This window comes from Hippocampus bargibanti, linkage group LG19, assembly GCF_051943395.1.
Source record: "Hippocampus bargibanti isolate YZ-2025 linkage group LG19, ASM5194339v1, whole genome shotgun sequence".
In the NCBI taxonomy this organism is placed as follows: Eukaryota; Metazoa; Chordata; class Actinopteri; order Syngnathiformes; family Syngnathidae; genus Hippocampus; species Hippocampus bargibanti.
Window position 1 is genome coordinate 9,152,840 of NC_142752.1, and position 16,105 is coordinate 9,168,944.

Here is a 16,105-nt window from a genome sequence, read left to right on the forward strand (position 1 = left end):
CCAGTGCCACCTTGACGTGCGGTTATTTTTCTTTAGATTGTAACAGGGCGCCGTCTGGTCACACTGCAGGGTGAAGCGAGGTAACGCAATCGCTGCAGGAATGCCAGAACATTCACGTATAAAAATTTCTTATGCTGTCACACTGTTGGGGGTTAGTTTCGCCCTTCCACTCTTGTTAGCATTTAACGCAGTTATGTAATGGCCACAGCAGATTAATGAACCATATGGGTGCACATGGCTTGTACTCGGGACGGTTCGGCAGCCTGAAGATGCTTTTGGGTTTGACGTCAACATTTTAAAAGTCATTAATGGTATGAGTCATTTTCAAGGTCTCCTGTGTGGCATTTTGGTTTGGATTCAGGTTTGGCAAAACCAGCAGAGCCTTGGATGTGCATTGATGGCAAACTTTTAAGTCTTTTTCACAAATCAGAAATGGATATCCAATGCTCCACCTTGATAACAGTCTTATCAAGATGTTGCATCAGATGTCCTCATGAACTCAGTCTGCCTCCCCCATTTGGACGACCTCCCAGCTTAAGCGCTTGGAGCATCCCTTGTAAACAAGTAGACAACACACCCGCCGCTTCTGCAATCGACTCTTCTAATTTTTATGGAAGATAATTCCGCCGTGCTTTGAGCAAAGACGGCTTTCGGTCGTACTTGTACCGAATAAATATTGATGGGAGTCTAAAAGAATAATGATGCACGCCTCTTGCCCTTGTGATCAACTTTCATATTTGTGTAGGGATTCCAGCTTCGATGCAGTTGTTTATGATCATGGATTGCTCGGGCCTATGGAAGCGAGTACTTCCCTTTTGTTACTCTAATTTAGCAAGTGAGTTGCAGTGCACTGGGGTCACTTTGTCCCCGTTGCTTGTGTGACGGCGATGCATTTCCATTCTGGTCACATCCAGAGGTCAAACGAAGGCATTGTGCACGGCTGATTGGAAACTAGCGAGCTCTATAGTGATTGTTTGCTTTTGGCATGAACACGCCCCATTTTTTTTATTTGTTTACATATATTCAGTGATTATATTTCTGATTAACATAGACGGAGCTTGTTTTGACACAAATCAATTTCAAGCATTAGCGGGCCGTGGATTTCATCGCTAGGCCTTCGGTAGTGCTACCTCTGAATCAATCCAGACTGAAAAAAGTGTGGTATGATTAACTACGAGTCCACTAGAGGGTAGCATTAGCCAGGAAATAACTGACCGACCGATCTTCATGATTTCCATTTTTCATGAAAAGTCCGTCTTGAAAATGGCTTTAACAGTAAACACTAGTGGTTTGTGATCTGAGCAGTTTTCGCAAACTCATAGTTTGAGAAACTTTTGATACCCATTTTGGGTTGCCAACTCGAAATCTGATTAGTCAGAGCCACAGTTTGATCGACATACAGTAAAGTCTCGTTATATCGATATCGGATATATCGATAGTCCCGGTTATATCGATACTATTTCTATGCACGCACGGAGAAAATTACATGCAAACAGGGTCGGATATATCGATAGTCCCGGTTATATCGATATTTTTTCGGACTCCCTTGAATATCGATATAACGAGACTTTACTGTATTTGATGCAACAGGGGCCCCAGAACTGATTGTGAAGGGTCCAGGTAGATTTCTGACCCTGGTAACAAATTATGGCTGAAATGTTATTGGTTAAATGCTTAAATATGAAACCACACATCTGGAAGCAGCACAGGAAGTTGAAATGTGGAATTATGTAATAAGAATTCATAGACAACATATACTGTAATTAACATCAGTCTGTAATTCAGATATTTTAGGCCAGCAGAGAAGGCTTGCAGGCGACTGATGGCCCACCACTGCTTCCAAGCCACCAAATTATACTGAGTGCCGATGTTTTGCCAACACAATCGGCAGCCGAGCAACTCACTCATGACTGAAGAAACACTCGATGTAAATTAGTCGAATTGTAATGTCACAATTTGGCGAAATTCAGGATATGTTTTTGGGTGCGGAAATGCTCCCACATGGATTTTCTCACCTATTCTGGTTCTTATTTTTACCACATCCCAGTAATAGTCAGGCTCTCTGGAAATACAATAATTACTTTACCAGCCATTAAACAGAAAAAAAAATCCACAACGTCTTTCATTCTCGGAAATAATCTGTCCGTAATCCTGTTCCGTGTATTTTTAACTGCTTTGTTTGGTTTAACATGAACCATCATGTGCTTTTGGTAGAAAACTGCTTTGATTGACGAGCATTCAAGCATTCATGGGATTCCAGGAATTTAAGTGCACCGCGAATCATTTGCAGCCGTTCCGATTAGTCTTTAATTCCCAGAAATGTATTTTACAAAACGGTCGAAATGAATGCTCGCTCATGTCATGGAATCTTTGATGGGAAGAAGGATGGACAGTGTGATAAAATCAAGCAGATGGCAATGAATGATTCATGAATGGACAACTAGCTGCAGTTTAAGCGTTTATTGATCTGACATCTGTGACTCTATTGCGACTCCTAATCCAAGAACGAAATTTGTCTGAGTTTGGCGGAAGGCGGAAGTATACGGCGAAACATGTCAGGTATTTGAACACCTACAATACACTGTCTGTAAGTAAAGAATCTGTTTTAAATTGTCTGAGTTTGTTTTGTATTAAAATTTGGACAGGGAATTTATATGCTGTATTTTTATGTATAGACTTTCATTTCCAGCAACAAAATATGCATCTGCTTAAAGTTCAAAGGATGAAGACTTTGCCTTGGTTGGTTCCCCACTGCGGATGTAACAGAGCTATTATTTTTTCTTTTCACGCCCCATTTCATCATCCCTTGAATTTTTTTATCCTCCTCGAGAAGTGACAAATGCAATCATTGCTTTTGTGTTTCTTTTGCCGAAAAAATGTCACGTGTGTTGATGAGCCTTGACAGTATTGAACTCCTCTTGTGAAGTGTCCGGGAGACGAGCTAGCGTTCTTGTCGTTATCCTGGGCCCATAAAGTGGCTAGCTCGTCTGTATCCTGGCCCCGCTGGAGGTGGACAGGATTTACAAGGTCGGAAGAAAAAGGAAGCGTGGTTGAGAGTTAATGACATAGAGAAGATGAGGGAAAGTCTAAGATGGCGCCTGAGTAGGCAGTCGTCAGCATGTGCTCTCACGAGGTTTGCTTTTTTTGTTGTTTTTGTGTTGGTTTTGTTTCTTTTGTGTTGTTGTGCGTTGTGTGGAATGAATACGGATTGGTTTTCAGTATTTTTGGCCACAATATGAATAATGAGGAGACTGTGCTGAACCGCTGCACCTTTTCGGCAGAACGAATATGCCAGCACCGTTTTTGATTGGAAGGAATGTCGGTACCATTTGACTGTCATCGCTGGACAGCTCTGAGGCGATTTTGCTTTTTTTGCGCCTGTCATGGGCAGCATTTTCACACCTCCGCTTTGTTCAGTGGAAAGATCGGTGGTGTTGGACAGTATGCGGCATGGCTTGAGGAGCCCACGATGAGAAGAAAGGAGCGTCAGCGCAGAGCGCCCATGTGTATGTGGAATTGTCGCAGCTTGGAATTGAAGCAGATTTACATGGGGCAGGAGATATGAGACAATCTCTTTTCATTAATGGATGCTACAGCTTCGTGTTAACGTTCAACTTTTAGCTTGTAGCAGCTGTGCACATTTCACCATGATGTCCCTGATCCACTGGTGAAAAGGACACTTTGATCCTCTTTCATCTAGAACTGCTTCATACAACAAAGAGAGTGCAGAAAGTGCTTAAGATTGAACTACTGACTGTCTTTTGTGTGTGTCACATTATTTTGTTATTTTGTTATTTCGTTTTTTTGTTGTTTTGACTTCAAGCTGGCGCCACGAGAGTGGCTGCCTCTACAGCAGCTCCTGTATTTAGTTTTTCTACTTCTTCCTTTTCTTTCATCTTCTATACATTTGCTGCTGTGAAATGTAAATTTCTCCACTGCGAGACTAATAAAGGCCAATCCAATCCAAAGGAAGGAATATGTGTGATGCCGACTTAAATGGAAGTGAAGCAGACGGAGCTTTAGACTCCTGAGCTTGTCTTTGCGATGAGTCGACGAGCTCACCTCTCGGAGTATTTATCACTTTGCATTACGACAAAGACAAAGCCGCATCCGTCCCAAACATGCAGAGCCGCTCATCCGCATCCAGAAGCCCCCTGATTTTCTTGCATTACCGTTTCGCTCTCTCGCGTGTCGACGCTTCTATCTCTCTCTCATCCCCGCCCTGTCGCACGGCCATGCGCAGTCGCCCTCTCGCTGTAGAATGCGCGTCCTCCCCTCTGGCGTGCGTGTGCCACCGTCGAACTCATTCAGTCTCGAGTTCAGGCAAGAGATGGTAAGTGTTGTTTTTTTTCCTGCTGTAGAGCGTATAGGCTGTTTACAGGTTTTTTTTAAGTCAGCAGAAATGTGTGGCGTGTTGCGTGTGCATTTTGTGTTACTAGGTAACACGCTAAATGCATTGCGTGTGCATCCTTTGGTGGGTGAACCTAATTTGGAGGCTTTAAATATCAATCCTGGTGCTTCTGTGTATGTGTGTGTGTGGCTGTAAATGGTTGTGACGGTGACGACGGCAGTGGGGAGGTGATGCTTGCGGGCCCCTGAGTCAGAGGTAGGAGGTTGAGTAATCGGCTCATGTGATACCACAGATTCAACTGGAGGCAAAAAGCTGCAGGATGGACGACGGTGAGCTTTAGTTCTTAACTCACTGAATATGCATGTTCGGTTAGTTAGAGACAAGGACACAAAAGATGTGTCGAAGCAGCATCTTCAAGATGCATGATGGCTTTAATCAGCTGACAAGCAACGCAATGGTGGTGTCACTCGGAACTGGAGTCATCATTTATCAATATAAACTTGATCAATGCCTTGATGTTAGCAGGCTGCGCTTCCCATTGATTCATTCAAACTTGTTTATACATCTGACTCGCACTTTGCGCCTTGTTCGTTGATGGTCGGGGGGCCTCTCCGACGTACTCTCGTGGTCGGCGAAGAATATTTCTTCTTGATCTGGGGCATAACCTGTGGGAAGTCTTTCTTGGCAAGCTGTCGGCCTCTCGGGGAGTCGTTCACCAGTCCTGCCGTGAGGCTAATGTGGTTGTACTCTGAATACGAAAGGAAGTCCGACTGAATTGGCCCGCAAGTAAAAGGAGCAGATTTGCGTGGGCGCTGCGCAGCTGACTTGTGTGATCAGTCTAGACCAGCCTGATTTTCTCTGTACTGTTTTTCACCATTGTAAATACACAACAAAATTAATTACAAAAAATGCAACCATACCTTTAGGTCATTTATTTTATAAAGCCAAGTTCAATATTGGATTCACATTAAATGAAGATAGTGTGTTTTATTTTTTGAGAAATGATGGGTCCCAAGAATGTGATGAAGCATATGCTTATCATTTCTACACTTACATCATTTGAGTAGGACGTCATCTGTCATTAACACATTCACTGCCAGATGATGTGCAAACATGTGTCCACTCCAGTGCCAGGGTTTTTTTAATTTTCACTCCAATTGCAGGAGCCACAGAATGTTGAGTTTTAGTACTACATAAACATCCAATACCACATAAGAAACCTTAGACCCTCCTCTTTCATCTGAAAAAAGTTAATTCCTAAGTGATATGGGTCTGGAGTTTTCTGAGCTTGGAATGGGGGCGGCTGTAAAAAAGACAAATGCTGCCCACTTGTGGAAGGGAAAAAACATTGCCAGAGGTCTGAACAGTGCTTTATTGTCACAGAAAAAAACAGGAATGGCAGCGAATTAGTTAAAATTGTTTTTGTGTGGTCATCCACACACCACATAAACTAATCATTCAAAAAATAATCACGTGTTGTGAATAATGAAAGTTGCTCCTATATATAATGTGTTATTATTATTATTATTATTATTATTATTATTATTTTATTATTAGCTAATGTAATTTCTCTTGTTTTCGGTAGGCTTTCCCCACCTCTCGAAATACTGTGAATAGAAGAAAAGCATTTTTTTTGTCTGTGTCCCTTTCCTTGTCTGGCTCACACAAGAGACCATTTGGGTCAAGTTGCTTCGGGCTCAAAGTGCAAATAGCTGTGTCCTCATTCGTATGTGTGCACTTCAATAGCTTTGTATTTTCTTTCAAAAAAGTCAACCTTACTATTTATTGTCTGCGCCATCGTGTTCTTGATGTGTGTGCACATTTGTAACTGAGTGATGCGCTTACGTGTGAGTCTGTGCCCATCCGTGTTAGCTTTGCATCTTACTTACGCTGCAGCAGCTGAACCCGAACCCTCCAGGCATGATGGAAAGACAATCGGAAAGAGTTTGAATAGTGAGCGGTGAAAAAAGGAAAGGAAGAGAATGAGGGTGCAGGAGGGACAGACCTGAAAATGAAACGTATGAGAGCACCTGACAGGCTGGATGGAGCGTGCTCATCGGCCGTGTGGGCAGCTGGTTGTGGTGATGGTGGGGGGGTTGTCAAATGTGCTGCGTTTGCGTCCGCTCTCTCCCTTCGCTGGCAAAGTCGCTCAGGAGCTCATTAATTTCTATTTTCTAACCCCCTTCTAATACGTTGGGACGTGGAGACGGCCGTAATGAATCAAGGTGCTGGAGGATGAAGCACTTATGCCTCATCAGCTTTGATTTTTTGCTTTGCTTGGCTTAGCTGCAGCTGCTCCATTGACGGTACCGCAGAAAGATGACAAAAATGACAAAGATGGCGGAGGCAAGAGGCTTTTTGAAAATATCAAAACGCAATAGATGACATGGCGTACTCTCGACGAGCGAGGCGCCGTGAGACAAACTCACCAGTTTGTCCATTGGCATTTCAGCCCCCACAAAGCACATATAACTCCTCAATTATCATTGCTGGCGTCCATAGTGTCAAAGTAGCCCTGATTCGAGGACGAGCAACAGTATGGCAATCTAGCTATCTATCTATCTAGCTATCTTGCTTGGTATCTAGCTAGCTATCTAGCATTTTTGTCGTAGTAGCCCTGATTCGAGGATGAGCATCAGTATGTCTATATACCTGGCTATCCAGCTAGATATCTACCTAGCTATCTAGCTAGCTAGCAATCTAGCTGGCTACCTAGCTCTAGTGTCGTAGTAGCACTGATTCGAGGATGAGCATCAATATTGGATTGGATTGGATTTGCCTTTATTAGTCTCGCAGTGGAGAAATTTACATTTCACAGCAGCAAAGAAATGAAAGTAGTTTAGCTAGCTATCAAGCTATCTATCTATCTAGCTGGCTATATAGCTAAAGTGTCATAGTAGCTTTGAGTCGAAGACGACCATCAGTATGGCTATCTAGCTGGCTACCTAGCTAGCTATCTACTTGCTATCTATTAGCGCTCCAGCTGGCTGGGTATCTAGCTAGCTATCAATTAGTTATTTGGCTGGCTAGCTAGATATCTATTATCTATCTATCAGCTACCTAACTAACTTTATATCTGTTTGAGTTATTCCTGGTTGAGTGAAAGCTGGCACATGTGGCTGCCGCTGCTCACCCACAGAAAAACTTATCCTGTGCCTGTAAAGTGACCTTGAGAGTTTTGAAAGACGCTTATAAATGAAATGTATTATTATTATTATTATTGTATGAGAGCTTGACGGGTTCCACTTGACAATCCACAGAGTTGTGATTTGCGAGAGAGCAATTCTTATCTCTTGAAGAGTGCCGTTTTCTGAAGGCTATTTGTTATATAATCTAAAAAAACGCCGCAGTCATCACAGAAGTGCTCGTTTGAACTAATTCAATCGTAATTCAAAGTGAGCTTGCTGTCCTCGTTAACGATATCTATTTTTCCCCCGAAATGGCGTTTCCTTTTGAATGTGCCAAGAAGGTGTCAGATTTTGAGAAAGGTGCTTTATGAGGCAAGCATATGTCTCACAGAAGCCGTGTTTATATGTCGCTTAGCACCTGTCACTAACATACCGTCTGTCATCCAAATGGTGATAGAGGGTGTAAAGCTGTCCGGTGATATTTATACAGAAACGTCTGTGGTTACTATTAGCACAACAACCTGTTACAGTTTTGCATCTTGATAGGGGGAAGGGGGAAATTATAGAGATGAGACATGCTCATAGTTCCTCAATGTCCATATTTTCACATTTCGATTTATTTTGAAATACATACAGTATTAATTAATTCCACAGCACTTGAGTCTAGTTGATTCGATGGTTATATACCAGTGGCGGGCCGTGCATGGCACTCCTAGGCCTTCAATAGTGCTACGTCTGAATCAATTAGCTGCGAGTGTAGTGATATCACTACACGTCCACTGGAGGGTGCAGTTGGCCAGGAAATAACGTGTGACTTGAAATTAAGAAATACTGTCACTACATTGTTCGAATGTTTACTATGAATGTGTGGATTCATGATAACCTTATAAAATTGCAGTATTATTTGCTATTTTTGTTGCGTCAGAGCCGTCTAACCTAAATAATGTCCATTTATTCTTGAAAAGTCCATCTTGAAAATGGCTTTAACAGTATATTGACAACCAAATCCATTTTTTCTCCTACTTGAGCCATTGTGGGTTGACAAAACCAATATTAAATCCCAAAAATATATTTGCTTATGCAGCTCGCTATAGATACAGTCTACTAGCACTGGCCAATATGCTCTTCACTAGCAGCTAATGATACTATGATTGACTAGTGACTAGCCATTCATGCGAAAATTCTGACGTTTCCAGCGCCTTCCAGCAGGCCTTCAGTTGCCAACAGTTTGATCGACACATTTAATGCGACCGGGCCCGGAGAAGTGATTGTGAAGGCATCCAGGTAGATTTCTGACCCTGGTAACAAATGATGACTGAAATCTGATTGGTTAAATGCTTAAATATGAAAACACGTGTCTGGAAGCAGCGCATCAGTGGAAAAGTAATGAAAGGAAGTTGAAAGACAATTTGGAATTATTTAATAAGAATTCATGAACAAAATATAATTGACATTAGTCTGTGATTCAGATATTTTTAGGTTAGCAGAGAAGGCCTTACAGGCACTGACGGCCCATCACTGTTATATATACCCACTGGTTGAGTGGAATTTCACAACAGAAGTCTGCTTCTTCGGAAATGTTCTTGTTCCCCTATAAATGTTTTTTTCGATGCAAAGTTTGTTTTTATTGTCTCAAATTACACAAAGTAACAATTGGATACAAAACATGTTTGGCGTCAGACCCCTTTTTGGCTCCTACCTGCTGTCCTGACCTGACATCGATCCTATCTCCTCCCCTGTCCTGTCCAGTCTTCACCCCCCTTGGCCTATCTGAGACAGTCACACAGAAAGCAATCATCCCAATGCCTGACCCCACTGTCCCCCTCCTCCGAGGAAGGGGGCGCCGTCCTCACTTGCACTCATCAGTCTCTGTCTGATTCTGCCCCCCCCCCCACCCCCCTCCACCTGCTTGGTGTCTGTTAACCGTCTCTCTCTTCTCCTCCTTTTATTGTGTCGCACCAGGCGCGGCTCCCCTCCTGTTCATCCACCCTAAGCATTGCTGAGGTACTCCTGCATGCATTCGGATTCACATCGAAATTTTTCTACAAGCTTACATCTGCCTGTCATGATTTCTTCCCTCTTTCAGTCCTGATTTGTGCTTGTGTGCGTGTTGTCCTGCCCCTTTGTTTATGTTCCATCACTTGGGCTGTTCCTCCTCAAAGATGGTGTAAAACCTCCTTCTGGCGTCTTTTTGGCTCAACCTAACTTGCCTTTCTGTCCACCCTTCCAAAACTTTGGACGAATAAGTTGCAGGAGAACCTTTGTTTATGTGAAAAATTGGAGGTGAAAAGGCTCAGCATTCAGCCTCGCATTTTTTTCATGTGTTTTGTTTCATGCTTTTTCCTTCACTCGGGATCAATCTTTCCAAATTCACCTCTTAAAATCCCACTGAGGCAGAAATCCGATCGGAATTAATGGTGGTTGAATGATGATAGTTTCACAAATATTAACATTTTAAATAGATTTCGAAAGTGTTTTGAAAAGGCTCGATGTCAACTGACAATTCCCCCTGTGATACGGCACGTATACTATAAATTCAATGCTGTTGCCACTGTAGGAACCAGATTACGGGAGCTGAACGAAGCTGCTATCACAATGCATGTATTTATTTATGTATGGATGTATGGATGCATTTATTCATTTATATATATATATATATCTATCTGCTATTTATTTATTTGTTTTTTTGTGTGTGTACATGTGTACATATTTATTTGTATTTATATATGATTTTTTTATTATTTATTTATTGCTTTATTTATTTACATGTGTGCATGTGTATTTTTATGTATTTATTTTTATTAATGTGTGTATTTATTTTTTGTTTATTAATTTCTTTATTCATTCATATATTTATGCATTTGCTATTTATTGATGTGTGTATATGTGTATATTTTTTATTTTTGTTTATTTTTATTTATTTATTTACTTATTTATTCATTTATGCGTTTATTCATCTGCTATTTGTTTATTTATTTGTGCGTACATGCGTACATATTTACTTATTTTTATTTGTTTTTATGTATTTATTTTTATTTATTCAGGTATTTATTTATTTAATATATTTATTTTTTGGGCCGTGCAATAATGAACCTGTGTACAACATCCATGCGTGAATTCATATGATCTAAACCGCTTGTATGTGCTAACCAGTCGTCTACCGTGTGGCTGGAGTTGATTGCAGATGAACAGAGGAACTAATTTTTTTTTTAATGGAGTCTTATCGAGTGTCCGTTTTCGGCTTTTCGGCTTGTGGAATTCCTGTACTGTTTAGTGTACTGTCGGCTTATTGGCAACAAACTGAATGCGAATCAAGTTCCAGTCGATGTGCTTTTGATCATGGCTGTATGTGTCGAATGAGCGTGCCTGTGTTTGGAAAACAACAGCTTGTTTGTTCCACTACCCCCCACCCCCCAAGGGCTTTATTAACATGAAAATATGCATTATCCAAGCTGCAAACGGTCGTGCTCGCTTGTTCCCCGCTCTTGTGTATGTGAGTGTGTGTCATGAAGATGAATGATTATCCTGTGGCTTCCCCCAGGCCTCAAGGAGAGAATTCAGGGCTCACCTGGATGAGGTCATCACGCTCAAGTCAAGGTATTCTACCTTGGACCAGGTAAACCCGTTCACCTTCTAGCAACCTTTTCTTCGATATCTCGGCATGCAGGCCACCGGCATCCCACCGTAGCACCAGACATGCTCATAACATACACTGATGCAGCATTTGGCATCTCCAGCAATGGTGGTGGTGATGGGGGGGTGATTATTTGATAACCTGCTGAATTTGTAAGTTGGCTTACTTACAAAGAAAAAAGTCTCTAATTGGATTTTTTAATGCAATATTGGGAAGAGGATTCAAAAATGAGTTCAACAAAAATTGACAACAACAAATGTATCATTTCATATTTGGAGGAGAAGTCCTTGATGGGAATCTCTCAATTTTATTTACGTTTCTTGGCTGTATAAATCAGAATTGGACACTGTGTTTGCTGTCAGCAAAAATATCACAATTTGGTATCTGGGTGTTCTGATTGAAGCTAAAAATGTTCCCGTTTCCTAAACCCTTCCTCGACTTTTTGAATGTGGATAAGATGTCACTTAACTCATTCACTGCCATTCCCGAATGTATTCGGAAATTGAAAATATGACGTGGAGAGCCATTCCCGAATTTATTTTTATTTTTTTCTGGGGGTGCACTGGTCAGACCTCTGGCAATGTTTTTTCCCTTCCACGAGAGGGCAACATTTGCCTTTTGTCCATCTGATTGCTTTGTTACAGCTTCAGCTATTGTTAAAGCACTATATGAATCAATACAGTAAAGTCCCGTTATATCGATATTCTCGGGAGTCAGAAAAAAATATCGATAAAAGCGGGCTATCGATATATCCGATCCTGCGCCGAACTGCATTAAAAGTGGCCAATAAATAGGGGATCTTTGATATGGCATGTAATTTTCTCCTTGAGTTCATGGATTGCGTAGCAAGCATGCTTTTGTACTGTAGTGAAGTGAAAAATAAATTTATGCATGAAATAAAAACATCATTTATTATTTTCATCACGCACTCTTGCAATAGTGACTCTGAGTAGCACTCGACATTGTTCGATACACACGAGAGAAACCGTAAACGCCAGCATGTACATACTGTATGAAAAACACTGATTATTGCAAACGATAAAGATATGTGTATCTGAATACAACACAATTAAATGGAAAACAAAAACTGCAACGTTTACATTACTTACGTTGATGAAGTATTCTGCGGCACGTCGAACTCTGGAGGATTTGCTTCTTGCAGGATTCTCCTCCACAGCCACAATTGCCTTGTACTTCGTTCCAATGTCACAATTCTTACGTTTCCCCATGGTTAAAATTGGTGTTGAACAACTGTATACTGTATAAGAAGACTACAGTATGTTTCAGATGCTATTGCAGCTCTGCTACACAGTGCAAGATACGAAAGCTGGTCACGTGACCAATGGTGTGACCGATACAGATTTCGCTAATGGTGGTACTGTATTGAAATCCTTAAACAAATATCGATTAAGCTTAAGCTGCTTTTGTATCGATATAAGGAGACCAAATTGGCTGGCGGGAGATGAAAAGGGCACCGTAGTAACCGGATTAGCGTAATAACCACGTATCGTACTAACCAGAACTAATTATACATAAAAGACTAGAAATTTGCCGGGAAATGAAAATAGTATCGTAACAATCAGTACTATCAATATAACCGATATCGATGTAACGAGACTTTAGTGTATGTATGTATTGTATTGTATTGTATTTTGTACAGCCGCCCCCATTTCAAGCTCAGATAACTCCAGACCCATATAACTTTTTCTTTTTTTTAATTAACTCTTTTTTTCCGATGAAACAAGATGGTCTAAGGTTTCTTACGCTGCACTGAATGTTCATGTAGTCCTAAAACTCAACATTCTGTGGGTCCTGTAATTTCAGTGAAATCGACAAAAACCCTGGCACTGGAGTGGACACATTTTTGCACGTCTGGCAGTAAATGAGTTAATTTGCACTTCTTATACTTGCAAGTTTTGATGGATATTTTATTTTTTATTGTTAAGTTTGGGAGGTTTTATTTTTTTAATTTGGTAAACAACTTTACACATTTATCTGGCCTTCATATTATATTTTTCGAACACATCTTTAATCAAGATGTACCCCGTTTTTGTCAGTGTAAGTCATTTCGCGACAACAACTTACACCTAATTTAAAGCAGATTCTTTACTTACAGACAGTGTATTATAGGTGTTCAAATACCTGACATGTTCGTCGACGAAGGCGGAAGTATACGCCGAAACATGTCAGGTATTTGAACACCTATAATACACTGTCTGTAAGTAAAGAATCTGCTTTAAATTAGATATCAAGTAGACAGGATGAACTTAGTACAATGAACACCTTACACTTTCTGTGTATCATCTGCTCTGGAGATATTATATTGACACCAACTATAACTGGAGAGCTTTTCACAAAACACATCAAGTGTGTGTTGTTGCCGGGGGTGCACTTGGGATTTAAATGAGCGGGACTTGAAACAAAAAGTTCACCATATTTGCCATGTGCATCCCCCGCCACTTTTTGTGCTCAACGACACTACTTCCCAGAGCCTGACATTCTAACGACACCATGTGGACAAAAGTATTTGAACTAATGATGGAACTCATCAATTTGATATTCCAGGTGATCTTATTTTTCTGGTTTTTAAAAATTTTTTTTCACATTATGAGTGTTTTTTTGGGGGAGGCATCTTAAAAGTTAAAATGTTTTCTTATGGAAGGTCATATTTATCGATGCAACCAAAAAAAATACTCAATTATTTTGTCCACATTGTGTATTTCGCCATCCCAGTTCTGTCATCCGGCATCATTTCTGCAGTAGTTCTTCTGCCCTTGTCGTGGCTTGGCAAACAAATAAATCCTCCTTTCTCTTTTTCTTTGGCATAATCTGTTCGACAACCCCTTTAATTTTGTGCTGAGCATAGCATGGCGCCGGTTACATCTCATCATTTCCTCCAGCGTCTCTTCACTCGATGGTTATTAGCGCTATCGATTTTTGTGAAGCCTGGCCACCTCCGTCTCCCTGACCCCAGCCACGCTCACTGTTTTGTATTCTCTGAGCTAACCTGAAAGGGCGAATCTGAGGGACCCTTGAATCACATTAAACAGAATCGTTAATGGGAGCCGGCGTGATGGGTCCAAAGTGTTTCGCCACCTTTGAGCTCTTCCCGCCGCAAATATTGAGGTTGACATGCCGCGGGATGAACGTTTGTGTGCGTGCGTGCGCGCCGCAGCATGACAAACATGCTGCGGCATCGCATAAATACAGGGTGGAAGGGTCCCGAACATTGTCTGACTCCATTGCAACACGCTCGTAGGTAGCAATCAACAGTTTCCAGTGACTTCAAGTCATATTTTGCTCACTTGTGAACTGTTTTTTTTTTCTGTGTGCATGGTGCGTGCGTGTGTTCACATTTGCATCTCCATTCTCTCTTCTGACACTTTATTGAACTGTTATTGTGGCGAAGGGGCGCTCCGGGGTGAATTAAAAACAAGCTTACAATCTTTTTTCTTCATTCTCTTCCTGTCTGTATGTGCAACATCACATCCTCACGACACGCCATATTCGAGCCACGGTGGGCATCTGTCGTCCCCTATTTTCACGACTCTCCAATTGTCGTCATCTACCAAAGCTTTTGTTTGTTTCATTACATCACCTGTGCACTGAGGTTTCCCTGCTGCGGTCCAGCTGAGGGCTTAACTTTCCGATATTCTGCATAGGGTTATATGAAGTTGCTTGCCTAGCATAGCGCTTATAGTAAAATTGCTTCTGATGCCATTTGCTCTACTCCGTCACCGTGGAGCGCAACGTTTGTGATCGTTGGTGTCTGGAGTAGTCGAGTGTCTGCATATGGGATTTGTGTGTTGCTTTTTGTGTTTTTAGCTACCCCACTTCCCCCTCCACGAATCCTCCTTTCATTCCTCTTCTTACTATTTACAGGCTGTGCTGGTGAGTTAAAAAAGAAAGTCTTTTAGAACACAGAAAGTAAAAAAAAAAATAACTTGGTGCTGTCGTCCAAATTTGTCAAAAGAAAGAAGATGGTGGAGTAGAATTGTCAGAATTACAGCGGTTTGCATCATTCAGACATGCAAGGCCAGGAATATGAAGTCATTGAAAAACAACAACAATAATCTAACTTTTTTTAAAACGGCTGCAAAGCTCAGTTAGGATGGACCAAGAGTTCTAGTTGGGTAGGGCCCGATAGTTAGTGTTTCTTATTGAGAGGAGGCTTTCGGTCACCATTTATTTATTTACATACTTATTTACTTGCATATTTAGTGACTTACAAACCTACACATTTACTCTACATAGTTACTTACTTATTTACTTACTTATCGGTACTTACTTAGTGGTACTTACTTCCTTACTTACTGACTTACTTATCGGTACTTAGTTATCTGTACTTGCTTATCTGTACTTACATATCGATACTTGTGTACTTATCGATACGTACTTATCAGTGCTTACTTATCGGTACTTACTTAGTAATCAGTACTGACTTATTGGTACTTACTTATCAATACTTAGTTATCGGTACTTACTTATCTGTATTTACTTATTGGCACTTACTTGGCGGTACTTACTTGCCTCTCGGTACTTACTTACTTTACGGTACTTGCGCACTTACCGGTACCTACTTACTAACTGGTACTTACTTACATCTCGGTACTTCTCGGTACTTACTCACTTACCGGTACTTACTTACTTATAATAATAATAATAATCATCATCATCAATCATCATAATAATATTTATTTACGAGCGCCTTTCAAAGCTCTGAAGACCACTTTACAATCACAAAAAAGGGACATAAATAAAACCACTGATTTTGCGTTTGAGATAGAGTCCTTGCAGTGGGAAAAATTTTCGCAGGACAGTAGCGGCAGCCAGTCCCGCAAGCGCACACTCAACCTGGAACGCCAAGTACTTGGTTACTTACTTATTTTTGAGACGCACCAGCTCATTCAAGTATATTTGACACGATGCATTGTAATCATGACCTCAACATCATTCAACACCATCCACTTCTTCCTCCTCTATTGCTCCTCC

General features: G+C 41.1%; 1 protein-coding gene across 11 annotated transcripts in view; it reads left to right on the forward strand.

The window, feature by feature from the left end:
* Positions 1 to 16,105, forward strand: part of gphnb (gephyrin b) — a 65,138-nt gene that overhangs the window by 37,996 nt on the left and 11,037 nt on the right. For 7 of the 11 annotated variants that reach the window (XR_016118429.1, XM_089021628.1, XM_089021617.1 and 4 more), the window contains exons 9-10: positions 9,442 to 9,483; positions 11,021 to 11,095. The exons of 2 other annotated variants lie outside the window; for them this stretch is intronic. Coding sequence is in view for 8 of the 9 variants with exons in the window: in XM_089021628.1 (XP_088877754.1) it covers positions 9,442 to 9,483; positions 11,021 to 11,095 (117 nt within the window). In the remaining variant the exon portion in view is untranslated. The remainder of the gene's footprint in view (positions 1 to 9,441; positions 9,484 to 11,020; positions 11,096 to 16,105) is intronic. 2 more of the 11 variants (XM_089021621.1, XM_089021623.1) reach the window with 1 other exon arrangement.